The 15,234-nt window shown below is 43.4% G+C and overlaps 1 protein-coding gene across 3 annotated transcripts in view; it reads left to right on the top strand.

Moving 5' to 3' along the window:
* The window catches only part of LOC105811091 (chromosome unknown open reading frame, human C11orf49), a 199,217-nt gene that overhangs the window by 166,970 nt on the left and 17,013 nt on the right, over nucleotides 1-15,234 (top strand). For all 3 annotated transcript variants that reach the window (XM_012645200.1, XM_012645198.1, XM_012645201.1), the window contains one exon: nucleotides 8,234-8,318. In XM_012645200.1, coding sequence (XP_012500654.1) covers nucleotides 8,234-8,318 — 85 coding nt within the window. The remainder of the gene's footprint in view (nucleotides 1-8,233; nucleotides 8,319-15,234) is intronic.

The following is a 15,234-nucleotide window of genomic DNA, read 5'->3' on the forward strand; positions in this document are numbered from 1 at the left end:
CCTCGGCCTCCCAGAGAGCTAGGATTACAGGCGTGGGCCACCGTGCCCCCAAGCTCTAGAGTTTTAAGGCAGTGCCTCAGGCCTTCTCTCCTGATTGCCTCTAGCCTGGGTGAGGGCTGTTGAAGAGAAAGTTTGGTAAGAAAGGCTTTTTGAGGTTTCTTGTAAGATTTCCATTTTTAAAAGTGTATATCTCTTAAAATTTTTTTCAACCTTCATATATTACAACATCCTTATTTTACAGGTGGGAAAACTGAGGCCTAGAAAAGTTGTGCCCAGAGGAATACAATCAGTTGTTTGCCAAACTCAGACCAGGTTCTTTTCTCTATATCATGATGTGTCTCTGTAGTAGAATAAACTTTTCCCCCCTAAAACAACGTTAAAAACCCTCATTCTGGCCATAAAAACCCTAGAAGGAAATTAAAAATACTTCCTCTTTTTCAAAGGTTGAGTGAGGTATTCCAGATATATCACCATGGGGAGGGCAAGATGTTTTCTCTCACCTTTAGTCACCATTAGGAGGGATTAAACTTCATTCTCCACTTTAGCTCTTGTGCCTGTTTAACCATTTCTGTTCAATTAAGAGCAGGAGTGGGTCGCAGGTGACAGTACCTGCTTCTTCCTGGAGGAGAATTACACCTTGGCGCTGACGTGTCTGTTTCAAAGGGCACAGCCTATCCTATTTCTAAGCAAAAATGTGAGGTGGCAACACCTGGTGGAGCTGCATGAGCCTGTGAGTGTTGGTGCAAATGCTAGGCTTGAATAATTTCTTTGATGGGTTCCTAGACTCTTTGGGAGCTTATGATGCCAAGATCTTGCTCCACATTTTGGTCCACAAAACTGCCTCCCACTTCCTCAATCCATGGGTAGGAAACCGTGCCTGTGCCAGAGTAGCCAGCCCCGCTGCTACTAGAGAGAGGCTTTCTTTCCTCCCGGCACTGGTGCCTCCTTCCACAGTGCCATGTGGCTGCCCACCCTGGACATGTGCAGCCTGTTGTGTCGCATGTCATCAAAGCTTTCTAGACAGGACCTCCCCCATAATAAAGCCTTGCCTTGGTCCTCCAACTCTCCACGGCTCCATCATGATGGACATAAAAGAGGGCAATCTCCCAAGGTTCTTATCATTTCAGCCCAGGCCTCTGGTTCAGGCCCCCTGGGGTGACTAGAGTGGCTATTGTTAGCCTAAAAAGCTAATCACATTGTCATGATGTGTCATACATGATGCTGGGGAAGAATTTTCAGACCCTCATTGGAAATGCCCACATTTCTTTAAATCTTTATCTTCTGTAAACAGTTCTGGGGAGTTGCTTTTATTCATTCTAAACATGGCCATGAAATTGTTGCTACGTCTGCTACTTTGCCTAGAACGTACCTACTGGTCAAATAGAAATAGGCTAAATATATTTCTTCCTTTGTGTCTGACTTAGTCATAATAAAAATATAAAAAACTAAAGGGGCTTTCTGCCTCTATTTGAACATACTAAAGATGCTCTGGGGAGTAACGAGTTGGCAAAGGATAGTGTTAATAATGGCCCAACTACTTTACCCTAAAGGTGTCACCGGAAACCATTGCTTCTCAGTCCTTTTATAAAATAATTTCCTTTTCAGTAAGCTAATTATCATTTCCCTCTATTTATAATATAAAATAACAGTGCTGCCAAAGGAGATAAAATTTAATAACACAGCCTGCTCCCCTGGGGCTTTGCTCAACAGGAACATGGCCCTAGGATGTTAGCAATCTTCCTGTGACTTGTGGTCCCAAGTGCTGCATGGGGAGTGACACTGTCAGATGTCTTGCTGCCTTCCTCCCTCCTTCCCCCCACTCTCCCTCACTCCCTTCCCCCTCCTTGCAGAGTAGCACTGAGAAGTATTTACTCAGCTGTGGCCTGGTAACAAAGCCTCAGTGCCCTAGGGATAAGAAGGGGTGGTGTGGTCATGCCCTCAACTATCCATGTCCTTCCGAGCATCCCTTGGCAGAGCAGCCTGGCTGAGGATGAGTGTCATTTAGAATGAGACTTCACAACCCCTGCATAAAAGAACATAAAAACAATTGCAGCTGAAAATTGGAGAGTCCACTCATGGGTTGTGGTATTCTATGGCCTCTGTGGGTAGTTCCTATTGAGATCATGCAGCCAACCAACTAGAGGCTGTTTAGTCCTCTGAGATTCCCCATGGCGTGGTAGCATTTCATTATCTCTAGCCTTGTCCAGCAGTAGCTCACCCAGCCAACATGGAGGCACTCACACAAACGAATTTAGGCTAAATCCCATTTCATCCCCCAGACTTTTGCAGCTAAACATCCCTGATTCGAGCTCTGGGGAAGGGTTTCTCTGAGTAAGGGACAAAGATGTGGCCCCAGTTCTGTCCCAGAGACACTACGCTGACCCTGGCAAAGGCACCCTGTCCCAGGAAGAGCAGAGACATCTGAGTCTACAACCACATACCGCCACAGTTCTTCTGAGCAAATGTGGACACACATGGTGCTCTGCAACGATGATGTAGAAATGACTAAGCTGCTCTCACAGAGCTTCAGAGGCAGGAATTTCCACAGCAAGAAGGCAGACCAGATGTAGAAAAGACATCCTTTTCAAATGAGAATGACTTAGCCTTTGAATATATTAGGAATCAATAATTTCTGACTCGATTAATTTTCTTAGCTAAAATAACCTCGTCTATCACTCTCTAGGATTAGAGCAGAGATAACCAACAAAAGAATATTTCAAGTTAAGGCACTGTTTATCTTGAAAGCAATAGTATCCGTGCTAGAGTTGTAACCGTGGTAAAGTGAATTTCTATGAAATGAACCCTAGGCTTACTCTGGTTTTCATAGTAAAATTGGTGATGCATTACCATGAAAATAAATATTCAAGCTGATTGAATTGAGCACTTGTTGAGAAAGGTCTAGGAGTCAACAAGCCCACGAAATGTAGTATACCTGCCATGATTTGTTGTGTTTGTTGAGAGTTGTAGTACCTACCAAATAGGACATTTGCCATTTTTAGCACATTACAGCTCCTGGCTTCTCCTCATATCCCCCTAAGTTTGCAGAAATACCTCCTGTGCCTGCAGATCCCCTATCTCTGTGTTCACACAGTGACCAGAACTTTGACCCTATGAATTTTGCTTTCGGTCACTATGTGATGCATGTTTTTATTCATTCATTCCTTCAACATATATTTGCCAGGCATTGTGCTAAGTGCATTAGTTAAGTCCAAAGATTCCTTAATTTCAGGACTTCAAGTTTTAATCAGTTAATAATTAAAAAATAATGCTACCATTTATTGAGCACTTTGCTAATTGCTTTCAGAAAATATCTTACACATAAATTACCTCTTTTGATTTTTTACAGCAGTTCCATTAGGTGTAGGTACTGTGGTTATCCACACTTTTAAGACAAGAAAACCAAGATTCAGAGAAGTTATGACTTGTCCAAGTCATGCTGGTAGCCAGGATTTGAAGCCAGGTCATCTGATCGCAAAGTCTGAGCTTTGCACTTTTAGTGCAAACAGCTTCCCTGGCCGACTACCCTGCCCTCTTTAATGTGGTCTGGCCGAAGGGTGTCTGTTGTTTAACTTAGATATAAAGTCTGCCAGTCACCTGGCATGAACAATCCTATCATTGGAAGTTACATCCTTCACAAACCAGCTGGATCCCACCTGCTGGGGTGGAACTTGCAAGACCTTTGGAGCCTGCGATAGGCTTAGGTCTGAATCTCAGACCTCTTCCTAGTTGTTTCCTTAGGAAAATCATTAACCTCTGTGAGCTCTAGTTTCTTTATTTCTAAAATAATAATAGCAAATCTTAACAGATGGCCCGTATGATGGTCACTCACTGTCCTAAGTAATTTACATTAACTCATAACAACCCTATGATGTTCATACTGTCATTTCATAGATGGGGAAACCAAGGCATGAAGCGCATAAAGGTCAAGTAATTTGAAGCCAATGGCAAAGCTAGGATTTGGACCCAGGCAGTCTAACTCTAAAGTCCATGCTATTAGCCGCAATGCTACTCTACGCTGCCTCTGGAGATAATAGGATCAAGGGTGTAAAAACCTCAAGTCCAGAGCCAGACACACAGTTGGTGAGACTAGTACAAGGCTTAGAAGAAACTGTAGCAGTTCTGACCACCCACAAAAAGAGATGTGCCAATTTGTGGAGAGTGTTCTGATTTTGATCTTACACCAAAGCCTTCTTATGTGTTTGCCTTTGAACTTGCAGGACCTGCTGGATGAAGCTTTCCTAATTGTGGGGGGATTCTTTTAGAGAAAGCATCTGTTGGTACACACCACTTGCCTTCCCTGTACCTGCCAGGACGAAGAGCAGCTGGCATGTGGGTGGGGATGAGAGTTGGTGGTATCACCACCAGCACAGATATACTCATCCTCCCCAACCCCATGTCCTCTGGCCTAGCGCAGGCTGCTGTTCTGGAGCTTCAGTCTTTTCTGTTGATGGTAATTAGAACCTTTCAGACTCAATTTCTCCTGTGAAAAATCCCAGTTCACTTGAATTGTCTCCTTGATCCAATTCACCTGGAGATATTTAGCTCCTGCAGTTTGTTTGGAGGGGAAAACAAGCTCTTAAGCCTTCACACAGTATGGTTGATAAGATCAAGGTGCTGAAAATGCTAGTTTAAGCTCAGGAGCCAGACTGCCAGTTCTACCTCTTAAGCATGCACAACCTGAGTTTTTTTGTCTGTGAGATGGGGATAACTAACAATAGTGAAGATTAGACGAAGTGACAGATGTAAACTCCTTAGAGGAACAGTGCCTGGCCCATAGTAAGTGCTCAATAAATGTTAGCTGTTATTAATAGTATTATTAAGCCCCTCCAGCCCTCAGCCCCACTTCCTTCCCTCCTAGCCTGGGATCTTGCTCTGTGAAGACAGGTCCCTTCCTGTCCCCCAGGCTTTGGACCCTCCTCTCTTTGCTCACCAGGTTATTTCGTCTCTCTAAACTTCCATGTCCTTATCTGTGGAATGGGACTGGAAGTCTACTCCATAAGGTTGCTGTGAAGGTTAAGTGAGCTACTTCAAAAGCTGAGCACAAAGCTCAGTGACTGCTCACTCTTGTTACTGTTATAGCTGGAGCACAAAGGGCTGCCTGAAGGGCCTTTGAAATCTTGGAGAGAGCTCTGAGAGCCAAAGGGCCCAAGGTAGACAGGAGCATTAGGATTAACTAATGTCCAAGCATAGCTCAAGAGCTTCATCATAACACTGTGCCTGGAACAGAGGAGACACGTGGTAATGTTAAGAATGAATACGGCAGGCCGGGTGCGGTGGCTCACGCCTGTAATCCTAGCTCTCTGGGAGGCCAAGGCGGGCGGATTGTTTGAGCTCAGGAGTTCGAAACTAGCCTGAGCAAGAGCGAGACCCCGTCTCTACTAAAAATAGAAAGAAATTAATCAGACAATTAAAAATACATAGAAAAAATTAGCCGGGCATGGTGGCACATGCCTGTAGTCCCAGCTACTCAGGAGGCTGAGGCAGAAGGATCGCTTGAGCCCAGGAGTTTGAGGTTGCTGTGAGCTAGGCTAACGCCACGACACTCTAGCCTGGGCAACACAGTGAGACTCTGTCTCAAAAAAAAAAGAATGAATACAGCAGAAGGGTATCCAAAAATGGATTTGGCTCAATCACCCTGACAGAGAATTTTCAAGGCAGATCACTTCTAGGTGGCGAAGCACTCAAACTCAGCAAGAAACACCTTCCTCCTCCCCTCTCCTCTCTTGTCCCAGGATTCCACTCCCCTGCCCCCCACAGGATTTAAAAACAAAACCAAACAACTCCCATTGTTTGGTGTTACTAAATTCTAAACAGTCTGCTAAGTACTTTATAAATGTCCTCTCTTTTACACTTGACATCAACCCTGAAAATTAGGTATTATCATTCCCATTTTACAGCTGAGAAACTGAGATTTAGAGAGATTAAGCAGTTTGCCCAAGGTTACATACCTGGCGAATTGCAGAGCCAAGATTTAAACCCCCTAGCCTGTGGAACAGGAAGGGGACAGCTCCCATATGCTCATCAGTGTCCTGACTGTGGAACAAGTCTTACCACTTGTCCTTCTCCCAGTACCCACTGTACACCAACTGAGGCGTGTTTCCAGGTAGCAGATGCCTCTCTTTTGAAATCATCCAGACTTGATAGTATCTAGACATTGCTTTAGTAGAATTAGAACTACTCTCTTCCACAATTAAAAGTTGTTTATTTGCTTGTATTTTCATCAATCTCTTTATCTGACTACCTTCCTCACTTAACATTTAAGAGAGTGGAGTTCCAGAAGTGATGAGCAGGATGTATTCTGTTTTTAGTATTTTTAAGAGCCTTTTTATTGTACAAAGTGATTTTTTAAAGCATTTTTCTGTCCTTGGGAAACAAGTATTATATTTGAAATACATAAGTTAGAACAACATCAAGAACCTAAAGAGGGCCTAGAGTCTGCAAACCAGGGGGCTAAGATTGATCCCTAGAATTGTCTTTCTTAATTAAATAACTCTCTCTCTCTCTCTTTCTCTCTCCATACTTCTCATTTTTCTTCACCCTGTTTATCTTCCCAAGGATATTTTGTAGGTAATTTGGGGGATAAATGTGAATTCCTGTGAAATACCTTGACTCTCCCTAAGATTGCCATCAGATACATCTACCAAAGTTTAGCCTAGAAAAGCACTGATGATTTAAAGATAGAACTTTCTTTATTAACTGCCTGCCAGAAATCACTCCTCTTTCTCTATGGGGAGTTCTGGAGTGAGAACAAAGTGGGAACACATTAGATTCCATGGCTTTTCTCCCTTCCCTTTGCCTATCCTGTTCCTCACCCTAAGTCTGTGAGACCATGAGTGGCTATTACTCCCTCCCTTGAAGAACAAGACCTCCTGCCAGGCCGTGCCCGAGGTCAGGCAAGTGAGGAGAGGAAAGTGCACACCCCACTGTGGCCAAGAAGGTGGCCACAAAAGCCATATTGATCCTTTGACCTACATTGACGCTGAGTCTGTTCCTTTGGTGTCCCTGACTTTGGCAGTGTGGTTAGTCTAACTTTCTGCCCCCACCTTGAATTCAGCTTTGATGAAAAAATAGTAGGAACTCAGGCCCATCCCTAGAGATTTGGGGTTTTTGTCTTGGAAAAGCATCAACCGAACTAACAGGGGCAGGAGATTTGGATTCCTGTGGCTTGGGGTAACTTGGGTCCAAAGAAACCAAGTGCCTATGATCATCATCTTCATTCCCCAAATGTAGCCATGCCCTCTGGATTCCCTCCTTTCACCCATCCTCCTCCCGGTCAGTTTGGCTTCGAAGTGGATTGTTCTTGCTTTAGCATTACCGTGTCCTGTATTTGAAATGCTTTGATGTATGATACTACTTGCAGATTGCTGCTACTTGGCTGATCTAAAATCTTTTGGCTTTAGTTCATGCAGTAACAAAACAACTTTTTTTTTTTTTTTTTTGCTTCTCTTTTTTTTTTTTTTTTTTTACAAAACTTTTAAGCATCAGTATATTTCTTCTCCCTTGGGATACTATAAACCTCTCTGAGATTTGCCTCTCTGGGTTTTCTGCTGGACCACAAAGCCTCGTCCTGGCTTATCTCTCCAAAGCACTGCTTGTGTCTATCAGGAATCATTTGCCTTGGTTGTCTTGATTGTATATCTTGGACTTTGGTCTTGGCTTCCTGTAATAGGATGACCAGATTTGTGTGCAGGCATCCAAAAGTAGCCAGCCTGCTGCAATACTGGATGACAGAGTAATAAGATCTGTGGGTTTCTGTGCTATACTCTTCTCCTCCGTGCTCTGCAAGACTGTTTGCCTTAGTACTGCTTCCAGATATTCTGTGGATGGTCTTTGGGCGTGTGGTGGTGAATGTTCCATGCCAGAGAATTTCAGCAGATTTAACCAGCTTTGAAATGACCCATTCTTCCAAATTTTTATATACAAGGAAAACCAAACTAAGAAGGCTGATAAGGTTCCTCTCTTGTTTCCTCCCTTCACCCAACCTTTTCTCAAACCAGTGAAGCTCCTTTGGTCAAAATGTAACTGAGTGCCTCCCACCCAGGAAAAGCTTTATAGAAATATTGATCTTAAAATCTCACCCTTGGAGGTTAGTGGCTAGAACACCCTTGAGACTGACTCACCTTTAAAAGAGCAGCTGTACCAAGACTAAGTGTGAAACCCATGAAATGACCAAAAAGAGAACAGTAACTTGAAATGCAGAGTCCTAACGTGTTCCTCTCCATCTCCACTTCAGATTTGCTGACCATGAAAGAATATCACTGTTTGCTGCAATTGCTGTGCCCTGATTTCCCGCTGGAGCTTACTCAGAAAGCAGCCAGGTACGTCTCCTACACTCTTGAAACCAACTCAGCTTTTTGTGGGCCACTGCTTCTTAGAGAAACTTGAAATGTATACAACTGAAAAATAACCATTAGAGAAGATACTGGCATTTGGAGAGGGGTATATTTGGGATTTGCCCCCAAAATATAATACTTTGTACATTTCTAAAGGGAAGCCAAGTGATCCTTTGTGGTTTCTGTGGGGAGCCTCAGGGTCTGAAGATAGAGTCGGAGGATAGTGAGATGAAGAGGCAAACAAACAAACAAACAAACAAAAATACCAACTGTGTGTGTGTGTGTGTCCATACACACACACACACACACACACACACACACACACACACACACACACATATACCCTCTAGAGGATATCCTGAGACAAGAGGGGGCACGTAAGTGTTGGCAGTGACTTGTGAGGAAGAGGGTTGAGGTTGGGGACCAGAAGGGCATGAAGGTGATAAAGCCCCGGTTGAGGGAGGGGAACTGTTAGTACACTGAAGAGGAAACAGAGGCTCAAAGGGGTTAACTATGTTGCCCCAATTTACTGATAGCTTATAAGTAGCAAAGGCATCACTTGAACCCAAATCTGCCCGAATACAGACCCAGGGAGGCAGGGGCATGAGGAGACTCTCAATCTCCCCACGATCCTGCCTCCCTGTGCCATAGATCATTTCTGTTTTTGTGGTTTGACCCCCTGAAACCAAAGCTGCATTGATTGCACTGCACCAAGAATCACCGTACTCCTCTCGAAATGAGCCAGCCAACTCCTTCGGCTGTCTTGGAAGGTGGGAAATCCATTGCTACCAGGTACAGACACCCACCTCACACTGGGGCAGAATGTTTTGCACTTCACAGCTCATGAACTAATTTTGCTCCTCGTGCAAAACCTGTTTTAGTGATCTCACACCCAAAATCTTGTAGGATTTTTTTTCCCTTCATTGTTCAGTGGATCCTTATCTTTCCCGATGGCAATTGCCAGTGGTAAAAGCTATAGTTCAGGTTTTATCACTTTAACTTTTCTGCTATCCAAAGGAGATTTGGATTTTTTTCTTAGCTGAAAAAAAGCATGGGAGATTATCTCTTGTAACTTAAAAGCTGCCAAGTAGAGTTAACTTCAGATTTCCATGATAGTTTCACTTTGGACTCAGATCATTTTAAGGAAGATGCAGCCCCAAATTTGGGGTTGGGGGAACTCAGTATTCTTAAATACTGAACTTAAGAATGAAAGTCAGGGCCGGCCGCGGTGGCTCACGCCTGCAATCCCAGCACTCTGGGAGGCCGAGGCGGGCGGATTGTTTGAGCTCAGGAGTTCGAAACCAGCCTGAGCAAGAGCGAGACCCCGTCTCTACTAAAAATAGAAAGAAATTAATCAGACAACTAAAAATATATAGAAAAAATTAGCCGGGCATGGTGGCGCATGCCTGTAGTCCCAGCTACTTGGGAGGCTGAGGCAGAAGGATCGCTTGAGCCCAGGAGTTTGAGGTTGCTGTGAGCTAGGCTGACCCCACGGCACTCTAGCCCAGGGAACAGAGCAAGACTCTGTCTAAAAAAAAAAAAAAAAAAAGAATGAAAGTCAGCTATGCTTCTAACTAGAGAATTTCTAAATAAAGAAAAGGAACCATACGTGTGAGTGTGTATGCCCCAGGAGGGCAGGTAGGATCTATTCCAATCTTGTTTTCTGCTGAATCACTATCACTTAGCGTAGCACTTAGATACATGCTAGACACTCCATAAATATCTGCTGAATGAATGAAAATATGAATGACTGTGTGAATGAATGTTCCTTATCTGGCATTTTACATGATTCTAATAGCCATGGTTCTAAGTAACTCCAAGAACAAGAGTCAGCAACTATATCCTATATTAATTTGTTCATTTGCTTATTCATCAAGTATTTCTTTTTTAACGGCTTTTTGGGGTACAATTCACATACCATACATCTCACTCACTTAAAGTGTAAAATTCAGTGACTTTTAATATATTTCCAGAGTTGTGTATCCATTACCACAATCAATTTTAGAACATGTTCATTACTCTAAAAAGAAATCCTACACCCCTTAGCCATTACTCTCCAATTCCCTCATCCTCCCCAGCCCTAAGCAACTGCTAATCTACTTTCTGTCTTCATAGATTTACCTACTGGACATTTCAAGAATTGTATAATATGTGGTCCTTTGGTACTAGTTTCTTTCACTCAGCATAATGTTTTCAAGATTCATCCATGTTACAGTATGTGTCAGTGCTTCGTTTTGTCAAATATTTCTTGAGTGCTGATTTTGTGCCAGGATTCTGCACCCTAGAAATGCAGTCATGAATAAGATACAGTTCCTGCCCCTCAAGGAACTTGGTTTAGAAGAGGATTGCTTGGGTACCGGTCACTGGCTGCCACTACTTTGTGATAGGTCACCTTAGTTTCTGTCACTCCAGAATAGCCACTATCTGCTTTACCCATTCCTGAAAGGTACATGACGAGTGTATGAGAGTGAGCCTTCTATGTGATTCTTAACCCCCAGCAGCCATAGCTTTGCATTTGCCCCACCCACCTCCCCAGACCCTTCCAGACAATCTTACACATGTAAGCTCTGCAAGATTGGAGTGTAAGTGATAGAATCCTATAAGAACCACCAATTCTTGACACCAAGGTGTAACTGTATGTGGTACAATTATTGATAGCAAGGAGTTTCTGGAGTGGCATTCCTGTAGAGGCTTACCCACTCCTCACCTAAAGACCTGCTATTTGATAGAAACCTCAGACCTTTCAGTTTGAGGAGGAGGAAGCATCCTAGTCAGTCCATGTTAACAACAGTGCGAGGGAATTGAGGGAATGCAAGTATAAATAACAGAAGTCCACGCGGTGCTGGCTGCAAAGTTAGAGATGAATTCAGAATTAGGAGAAGTTTGTTTTCTCCCTGTTTATGAGCATCAAGCTTCTATGTCAACCCACCTCCTCAATACCATTCTTTCCCCACTCCACTCCAGCTGGTGTGTATGTGGAAAAATTGGATACATCCCAGAAAGTGCCTCCTGATTGTTTAAGCTATTCTCATCTTGTCCTCAAGGTCAGGATCCCAGCTTCCCCGCACATGCCCCGGCATCTGACCAGAATCACAAATGGGAGCAGTTAAGCCTCCAAGGCAGTAACTGTTGCTAGAAGAGGAACTGCCCTCTCCCGCCTCACTGCCAGGCTTACTTTATTCAGGGCCGTGAGGTCTGGGGACAGGCTGCAGAAGGAGGCTCCAGTCTGTGATGTGTGCGTAAAAGAATGTAATCCACAGGCAGCTGTAAAGCAGAGCCTGTTCAGGGCCATGGTGTCTCCACACGCGCCTGCCTTATGTGCTACAAGCATCATGGCCAGGCCCGGGGGCAGCAGGTGTGAGCTGGAAACACAGGAAAGGAAAGAGCAAACAGACTGCATGACAGCAGCCCAGCCAGAGATCCCTTCCACCTCACACATTCCTGCAGCAGTTGGAGGAGTTAGGTAATTTTATCCCTGAATGACCACCATAATGTCTCTCTCTCTCCATCCTCCATGGACTGGGAAGCTTTCCTGATGGCTAAGAGCGTGCAATTGAGCCAGACTTCTTGAATTCAAATCCTAGTTCTACAACTTACTAGTCTGTGCTCTTGGGAAAGTCATTTAATATCTTTGAGCCTCTGTTTCCTCATTTGTAAAATGGGAATAATACTAGTTGTAATAATTGAAGAAGTATATGATGTGCTGAAAATGGTGGCTTGCACAGAGTAAATCTGCAATAAATGTCAGAAGTAGTAGTATTATTAACTTCAACCTGTAGGAGCACAGGCACCATGGCATTAGAAAGGCCTAGGTGTACATTCCACCTGTGCTCCATTAACTGGATGACCTCGACGATATCTCTTAACTTCTCCAAGCCCTGTATTTATATCTGTAAAATGGGGATAATAATAATAGTGACCAACTCATAGGGTGTTCATGAGATTGCAACAACAAAAAAATATATAAATTGCTTAGCACATTGTAGGCATTCAATAAATAATATTTTCTTGCTGTTAAAATAATGTTGGTATTATTATTATTACCGAATTTTTAAAAAATAAACGAGAAGCTCCTGGATTCCTAAAGGCAGTGCTTTCTGGCCTTTTTTCACTTCACAGCACTCAGAAAATAATATATAACAAAAATGTCCAGTAAAGCAAGACTGCTAGTGATTGGCCTGCAGGCTCTGGCCTCCTCCCAGCTGGGCCAAGGAAACCATCACACCTGTAAACCATGTGAGGCCCAAGTGACACAGTGTTGGGAACTCTGCTCCAAGGGTGAAGATTTAAAGCAGCGGTCCTCAAACTTGAGCATGCGTCAGAATCACCTGCAGGGCTTGTTAAACCACACATGGCCGGGCCCCATCCCCAGAGTTCAGTGAGTCCGGGGTGGGACTCGAGAATTTATAGTTCTAAGAAATTCTCAGGTGATGCTGACGGCCTGGGAACCACGATTTGAGAAATACTGATTTAAAATACTTCCTGCCACTTTCATTCTGACATTTTAGAATTGGTTGGATTAAAAGAAGTCACATTCTCCACTCTTTTGTCATCTGAAACACTATTTAATATCTCCCTCACAAAAGGCCAGCACCCCTAGTGAGTATCCTATGTTTAGTAGAAAAAGCTCGATTATCATGATTATGTTATGAGCACATATACTGCTTCAAAAGTACATTAACTCCTAGGGAGTTTAGTTTTAGACATAGCTACTCACCCCCATTCAAGAGAGTCACTTTTCAGCTGGTCCCTGTGTCACATAGCCCCAGTGTAGCCTAATGGTGAGGGACTCAGGTGCTGGAGCCAGACAGCCTTGGATTCAAATACCAGTTCCTTTAACCTACTGGCTTCTGACCTTGATCAAATTATTTAACTTCTCTAAGCCTCAATTTCCTCATCTGTAAAATGGAAATATTTATAGCACCCATCAGAGTTGTTTAAAGGATTTAATGAGATAATCCATATAAACTACCTGTCACATGACCCTCAAAAAATTACCTATTCTTAAAAATTATAATTTAGTGAATGTGGGGAGTGATGTTTCATTCCTATATTCAGTCTTCAAGTGCTTACTGAGCATCTGGTACCTGCCAGGCCTCACGCCATGTCCTGAGGATACAGCTTTATGCTGTCTTTCCACCTCTCCCCCACAACATCTCTTTCTGCACAGATATCTGCCTGTATCACTGTCGCACCATAAGGTCTTTCCCCCAAACAGATTATCTTTCCCTTCCCCATTCTTTCACTTACCAAATATTTATTGAATGCCTGTTATATGCCAGCATTGTGCTTTGTTTGTGGAGGGGCTATGGCAGTGACCAGAATAGATGTTGTCCTAGCCCTGGAGGAACTTACAAATGGATAGAGCAGCAGACATTAAATAAAGGAAGTGCTATAGGAATATATAAACAGGAGAACCAACCTAATCTGGGGGATCATGGATAGCCTTCCATGAGAAAGAGATATTAAATCTGGGACCTGAAAGATTAGTAAGAGAAGAACTTGCCCTATGAGATATCACACCAAGATATAAGGCCATAACTGGGCATGATGGCTTATGCCTATAATCCCAGTGACTCAGGAGGCTGAGGCAGGAGGATTGCTTGACTCTGGGAGTTTGAGGCCAGCCTGGACAACATAGCAAGACCCATCTCTAAAAAAAAAATTTAAAAATTAGCCAGGCATGGTGGCACATGCCTGTGGTGCCAGCTACTTGGGAGGCAGAGGAGAGAGGATCTCTTGAGCCTAGGAGTTGAGGCTGCAGTGAGCTATGATCACACCACTGTGCTCTAGCCTGAGCAGCAGAGTGAGACCCTATTTCTAAAATATGTGTGCATGGGCCGGGCGCGGTGGCTCACGCCTGTGATCCTAGCACTCTGGGAGGCTAAGGCAGGTGGATCTCTCAAGGTCAGGAGTTCGAGACCAGCCTGAGCAAGAGCAAGACCCCGTCTCTACTAAAAATAGAAAGAAATTATTTGGACAACTAAAAATCTATATAGAAAAAAATTAGCCGGGCATGGTGGCGCATGTCTGTAGTCCCAGCTACTCGGGAGGCTGAGGCAGCAGGATCGCTTGAGCCCAGGAGTTTGAGGTTGCTGTGAGCTAGGCTGATGCCACGGCACTCTACTCTGGGCAACAGAGTGAGACTCTGTCTCAAAAAATAAATAAATAAAATAAAATAAAATGTGTGTGTGTATAAGGCCATTATAATTAACATAGTATGGTACTAGAGTAAGGATTAGACAAATGGATCATACTAGACAGAACACACTTGCGCAGTTATAACAACTTGATATAGAAACAACTTGATATAGAAAATGATAGTATTGCAGTTTGGAAAAGGGGTGATTCAGTAAGTGGTGGGGGAGCAAATGGTTATCCACATAAGAAAAAATGAAATTAGATCTCTACTTCATACCATAATTAGAAGTCAGTTTCACATAGATCACAGACCTAAGTGTGAAATGCAAAATTATTATGCTCTTAAAAGAGAATAGAGGAAAATATTTTTATGGCCACCAGGTAGCAAAAGAATTCTTAAATAAAATTTAAAAAGCCCAAGCCCAATAGATGAGACTGATGCAATTGACTGCAAACCAAATTGCATTCATCCATGCAGTCACTGTTCATTTTCCAGGTGCTGAGGATAGAGCAATGAACAAAAAGTCCTTGCCTCACAGAGCTGACATTCAGGAGAGAAGAGAAATACCAGCTAGGAAGCAGGAATTCCCTGATAGCAAGTGAAGCCTGGCCACAGCAGTGAAACTGCCGAACCCTAACCACTAGACTACCAAGGAATTAAGAATTAAAGTGTTCTTTTCAACAATAGAAACCATAAACAAAGTTGAAAGACAAACCAGAGACTAGAAGAGGATTTTTTTTTTTTTTTTTTTAGACAGGG

Source organism: Propithecus coquereli, unplaced genomic scaffold (assembly GCF_000956105.1).
Source record: "Propithecus coquereli isolate 6110/MARCELLA unplaced genomic scaffold, Pcoq_1.0 Scaffold227, whole genome shotgun sequence".
NCBI lineage: Eukaryota > Metazoa > Chordata > Mammalia > Primates > Indriidae > Propithecus > Propithecus coquereli.